The following is a 6,545-nucleotide window of genomic DNA, read 5'->3' as shown; positions in this document are numbered from 1 at the left end:
TGGGGGTACTCACATGGGGTAATCAGAGAGAACAGCAGGTAGGCTTGGGGACTCCATCAAGCTTCTAGGGGAATGTGTGTGTGTGTGTCTATGGTCGGGGTACTCACATGGGGTAATCAGAGAGAACAGCAGGTAGGCTTGGGGACTCCATCAAGCTTCTAAGGGAATGTGTGTGTGTGTGTGTGTGTGTGTCTATGGTGGGGGTACTCACATGGGGTAATCAGAGAGAACAGAAAGTAGGCTTGGGGACTCCATCAAGCTTCTAAGGGAATGTGTGTGTGTGTGTCTATGGTGGGGGTACTCACATGGGGTAATCAGAGAGAACAGAAGGTAGGCTTGAGATTTAGTGATCTAAATGACCCACTGGACAGTCAACTTATAAGGCTCCTTGTTAAGCACAGAAGAGAAACCCCTGCTAGCACGAGCAAGTGCCTTGGTGATGGCAGAAGGTTTTCTGTCCTACCATGGCCAGAAACACTTTTGTTCAATACAACTCCTGGTCTCTGAAATGGTGCCCATCACAAGGGCTTTTCTCTGTTTTTGTGGGTGATGGCACCTTCTTCTCTACCTCATGGTGTCCATGATGTAGAAGTGTAAACAGTAAAACTTGTTGGATTTTGCTTGAGTCCTCTCACCAGGCCACGGCCCAGATGCTGCTCTGTGGTAGAAATGTGAGATGATTAGAGGGCTTGTTTACATCTTTAAAACTGACATAGTTCACAAAACCCATTCCCACAAATGTAAGGAAACCTAATTTTGTCAAGCCAAGGAAAACTCAGATACTTCTAGGATATTTTGTTCTGTCTCAGTAGGAACTACAGGAATGCGCCACCACATCTGGCTGATGTTTCTATTTGTTTGTAGAGACAGGGTTTCACTGTATTGCCCAGGTTGGTCTCAAACTCCTTGCCTCAAGCAGTTCTCCCACCTTGACCTTCAGAGGTGCTGGGATTATAGGCATGAGCCACCTCACCAGCCCTACCCTTTTATTATTTCCTTCTGTTCTCTTCCTCAATGCCCTAGATTGGAGAAAAGGTGGGGCAACATCTGTTCCCCTGTGTCCTCAGACCTCCACCAGCTTCTGTGCATAGGACTCAGCTCACTTAATATTTGGGTATTGGCCCCAAGAAGTTTTCTTACCTTAGCCTCTTAGACGCAGTGGTTCTCAACCTGTGGGTCGTGACCCCTTTGTAGCAGTGAAAATACATCCTGCATATCAGATATTCACATTACAATTCATAACAGTAGCAAAATTACAGTTGTGAAGTAGCAACCAAAATAATTTTATGGTTGGGGTCACCACAATGTGAGAAACTGTATTAAAGGGTTGCAGCATTAGGAAGGTTGAGAACCACTGTTAGAGTCTTCCCTAAGTCTTGGTATTCAGCCACAGATTTAATCAAAACCCCATTATAATTCTTGGAGTTCTTTCTCTGATATCTCCCTCATTTCTACCACTTACTCCCACAGATCTCACCCATCTAACCCTCCCTGAGCTCCAATTTGTCTGCTCAGCTCAGGGAAGCTGTTGGATTTTGCTTGGGTCCCCTCACCATGCCATGGCCCAGATACTACTTTGTGGCAGAAAGGTGAGATGATTAGAGGGATGGCCTGTTTTCATCTCTAAGCAGTAGGTTTTTTTTTTTCTTTTTGCAGTTTTTGGCCAGGGCTGGGTTTGAACCCACCACCTCCAGCATATGGGTCCAGTGCCCTACTCCTTTGAGCCACAGGCGCTGCCCAGCAGTAAATTTTTTGAACTGCACTAACTTCTCTTGTACTCCTTTTCTCAAGGAACTTAGTTCTTTGCTGTTGGGTGCCCATTGTCTAAATACAGTTATGTATTTTTGCCCTGTTTGTGTGGTTCTTTGTGGAGGATGGGTTAATCTTGTGGTAGTGACCCCTCATGGCCAGAAGTGGAAATCAGACGTTTTAAAAACTTCCAATCAGTGGCCTTGTAAAGGAATTTTGATTGTTTTCTTGTGGCGTTGCATACCACGTGTTCCTATTCACTTGTATTTTAAATGTACTTTGACATGTTTGACCTTTTAATCTCAAGATAGTACAAAGGTCAGCTTTAATATTGGCTCCCTATGAAGATGACGGAGGGAGACTATGGAGGGAAACTGCTTAGTGTGTGAAAATCTTAGGAGATTTTCTCTGTCCCAATATCTGGGGAGATCATCTTACTTGTCTGGTCTCAGTTTGTTCATTTAATAAAAATGAGGGGCTTATTCAGAATTAGCAGATATTTAGAAAAAAATTAACTTGTAACAATTGAACTTTAAATATCATAGGCCTAAAATCTGGTGGCTAGTTTTTGGCAAGTTGTTCTTTCCCCATATTTATTGTTTTATTGTTAATTATTAAAGCTTTTGCACAGTTGAACATAGAATTCACCTGCATACGTCACAATTTCTTCCAACTAAACCTAAATTGTGAACACACAGCCCCTCTCCGTAGGAGGGCTTCTCGAGTCTGGCATTTGAACTTACTCTGTGTTGGTCCTGTGTTGGTACAGTCTAGAAGAGTCTCTTAGACTGTGTGCTTAAGGGTCACGTGGGGCACTTGTTGAAACTGCAGCCTTCTGGGTCTTGGCTGTGGTCCAGGATCTTCATTTTAAACACCCACAGGGGATTTTGACCCTGAGGTTATAGTTTCAGAAATATTGAACTAAAACTATCCTTTTACTAAGAAAGGGCAGTATGTATATACTTTGTTCAATTGCATTGTAAATTAATTTCTGAAACTATGAGCTACCCACTCTAGATATTACAGAGCGGGACTTAGAATTAATAAAGAAGGGGAACTGGGTTATGTACTCCCACTAAGCTTATCATCTCAGGTTGAAAATTCACAGGAATCTAAGCACTCTAGGTACGGAGCATGTCAAAAAAGGGGATCTTTTTTTAAAAGAAAACATTTTTTTCGTTTATCTTAATGGTTTTACAATTATATACAGTGGAATGATGGAATAAATCAACTGATGGAATTTATTTTAAAATTAGCAGACATTGGATGGTACCTGTGGCTTGGGGAGTAGGGCATTGGCCCCATATACTGAAGGTATATGGCAGGTTTGAACCTGGACCCAGTCCAGCTGCAACAAAAAGCCCAGCACTGTGGCAGGCGCCTACAAGCCCAGCTATTCAGGAGCCTGAGGCAAGAGAATCACCTAAGCCCAAGAGCTGAACATTGCTGTGAGCTGTGATGCCACAGAACTCTACCAAGGGCGATAAAGTGAGATCCTGTCTCAAAAAATAAATAAATAAATAAAATAAAATTAGCGAACAGTAACATTTGCCCTTAACCAGGTGCTTTTCATCTCGCTATACGAAATCAGCTTTGTAAAAGTTTGCTCTTTTTCATTTCCTTATTACTATTTTGTTTATTTCATCATAGTTATAATAACCTTATAATATATATTAAGAACACAGGCTTTAAAGACAGACAAACTTTTGATCCAAATATAAGCTGTGTACTAGCTCTGTGATCTGGACTCAAGTATTTGTTTCTTTCCTATAAACTGAAAGTAGAAATATGCACTTCATCAGGTTGTCGTGAGGCTTGAATGATGTATTGCATATAAAGAACCTCACCGAGTGTCTAGCAGTTGTTATAGTAAGAATGCGATCATTCTAGCTTCTATTTTTTTTTTCTCATTTGAAATAAGTCATTTCTTAAGGTGCAAATAATTCATTGCAACTAGTGTTATTTCTTAGTTCCAGCCACCTTGGAGAAGGGCGCACAGGAAAGAGCCACAGGGACCCGTCAGCCATGCATGTCTTCACGCTTTCAAACACTCCCTGGATTGTTTTCCTGGTCACTTTCGCATAAGGGACGTTCTTCTGGGAGTTGTAGGTTAAAAGAAGTGAGGCGACTTCTTATTCTTTCACTTGGGACGCTGGAGAGGTCAATGAACTGGAGATTACGTTTATCAACATCCACAAACCACCCGTAGCTATGTGTTTGTGCTTCATTGAGCTTAACACAAAGTCAAACACTACGAGGTCACCTTGAATTAATCATTTTAACTTACAAAATAGGAGCCGTGTAGTCAGTGGCAAAGACCGAGACCATGTGCTTTTAGTTTGGTTGCTCATTTAGGCGCAGAGGGATGTATTTCCTTTTATTTCACAATTCTTCTCACTTAGAATTGCTTCCTGTAGGAAGAATGAGGGAAAGTTTGTCTCATGCTCTCAGAATACATTGTAAATGTGGCCTTCTATACTTTAGACGTAAGATACATCACCATTATATAACCAAATCTATCCTACTGTAATTAAAACACCTAAATTTATTTACACTGAACTTCTTGGACTGGTGAGTTTGGTCCAGGCAAATTTAAGATCCAGAGCCTTTAATAAGTTGTTTTTACTTGAGAATCTCTAGGACTTAACAGAGGAAGAGCTCTAAAGTGTGCCACACAAATTGGTTAGGCTGTCTCATGTTGATAGACCTTTAAGAATGGAAGCTGGGCTATCAGACATGGCTTGGATTGCAGCGAGGCTCTCAGTTTACTATCTGCGGAGGAATTTACAGAGCCTGTGAATGTGCTCAAGTTATTCATTGTAAAAAGTTCAAGTGAGCAGGAGGTCTGCAGCTTTCATCACTTTCACAAATGGGTCCTTGACTTCCAAAAATAGAGCCTGAGAATAGTTTTATATCATTCTTGTAGGGAAATAAAGGTAATGTTTTTATTTTGATTAATTGAAGTAGAAAATGTAAGCAGCCAAATTTAGCTGCAGTAAAGGTTAGATGCCCTGCTGTAGTAATCCCAGCCTTTCAGAGGCCAGCTGGTTATGCCTGGCTGTGTAACAATACCTCCCTCTGGTGGCTGGACTTCATAAACATCGGCGTTTTTCCCCCCTTAGAAAGTCTTACTTCTTCTGAAGACTTACTCCTTACCACTAGCTCTCCCCAACTAATTGTGGGTATACTGTTTTCATACTTCCAGGTTTACATGGATTGTAAGGACAGGAGTGTGGATGTGTTGCTAGCTCACTGCACAGGTAAGAGAGGGTCCTTGGCTAAGGTGGAACACGATCCTTCTGCTTCCCCGTGTGTCCATGAAAGCCGTGCTCCCTATGTCCTTACATTTCCTGTGCTTTATTGTAGCTTCCTTGATAAAAGCAATGCAGTATTATGGAAATCTAGAATCAGAGAAACCAATTTTTTTTGAATCCGTATCTGCTGCGATAAGTAACATCCATTCAAATAAGGTGAGTTGATCTAGTTGCATGTGGAAGGTAAAAGAAAAATTAGAATCTAGAATGAAGGGCTATGCATTTTTTAGTTCAGCTTAATTCCCCATGGACATCTAAAAGATATTAAAATCTTGGTCACCACCACCTCAGAGTTCTCTGCTACAAGTAAAGGAATGTTTCCATCTTGAGGGGGGCCAGTTATGAACAGTTGTTTTTTGGATCTTCAAACAGTGTCACTGCTCAGAGGATTTGGTCACCGCTTACGAATTGCTAGTAAAATAAATGCTTCCACAATCCTTTGTCCTGGAAATGTGAATCCATCTCTCTCAAATACAAAAAATCTAAATATAGCCTTTTAGGTTTTTCCCCCCCTTCTGCTCTGATACCCTTAGCTTCTAAGCTTATATTGCCATCTTTGAAAACATTATCTGCAGAATCTAGGGCTCAGTTGATCTGAAATGCCAAAGTTACCTTATTAATACTGGGGTTTGTGGTTTAGTTTTATAGCTGCCGAGAACTTCCATTTCTTGCAATTTTTCTATGACTTTTGAATTGTTGTGCCTTTCCTCATCCCTAGAACATCTGGTGCCTCCCAGAGTCATCCCTATTATATACAATCAGAACAGTATGTATTTACCAAAGAATAATAATAATAATGGCATCGTTATTATTATTATCATTATTATGTACCTAACATGTATTTAGTGCTCACTGTGTTCCAGGACTATTTTGAAGGCTTTACCTGTATTAACAAAATCTGTCATAACCTTATAGATAGATACTATGATTTAATACAGTTTTAAAAATGTGGAAACTGACCCAGAAAAACTGCACCATTTGTAAGTGGTAGAGCTGGTTTCAAAGTCAGAAATCTGACCTTGGACCTGGAACTTTAACAGACTATACTCTGATGCCATAGAATTTCCATTTTCTTAGACTGGCCGGGCAGCTTGCTTCAGTTACTCTGCACTTTTACCGCTGTACCAGTTTAAGAGTTGAGGAAGTGACGTATCAGTTTAAGAGTTGAGGAAGTGACGTATGCTTATTTCTTCTATTTCAGAATTTGGGCAAACTCAGTGACCAGAGTGAAGTCTGAGATCCTTTGGCTGCAGCACAGCTCTTAACCTTCAACAACTGCCACAGAGGCCTCTGCTGGCATTTTGCATAACATTTTGTTGTTTAGACCCTACAGGTGACCTCTGCTACACTAAGCATGATATGACTTAGTAGCCGCGTAGCTGTGGTCAAGAATCTCCAACAGTTTTTTCCTAATCTTTGTTAATAAGCAGATTCACTTACTTATTTCCTATCAAAATTGGTATGTATTTCGTTTTAGCGTAC

The 6,545-nt window shown here is 40.8% G+C and overlaps 1 protein-coding gene across 1 annotated transcript in view; it reads left to right on the top strand.

The window, feature by feature from the left end:
• Positions 1-6,300, top strand: part of SLC26A7 (solute carrier family 26 member 7) — a 132,886-nt gene extending 126,586 nt beyond the window's left edge. The window contains exons 17-20 of the mRNA XM_023517445.1: positions 4,955-5,009; positions 5,116-5,219; positions 5,782-5,829; positions 6,265-6,300. Of these exons, the coding sequence (XP_023373213.1) occupies positions 4,955-5,009; positions 5,116-5,219; positions 5,782-5,829; positions 6,265-6,300 (243 nt within the window). The remainder of the gene's footprint in view (positions 1-4,954; positions 5,010-5,115; positions 5,220-5,781; positions 5,830-6,264) is intronic.
• Positions 6,301-6,545: the final 245 nt, after the last annotated feature.

This window comes from Otolemur garnettii, unplaced genomic scaffold (assembly GCF_000181295.1).
Source record: "Otolemur garnettii isolate 467f Iridium unplaced genomic scaffold, OtoGar3 scaffold00004, whole genome shotgun sequence".
Taxonomy (NCBI): domain Eukaryota; kingdom Metazoa; phylum Chordata; class Mammalia; order Primates; family Galagidae; genus Otolemur; species Otolemur garnettii.
Note: the sequence above shows the minus strand (reverse complement) of the source record. Positions and strands in the feature narration are given on the sequence as shown.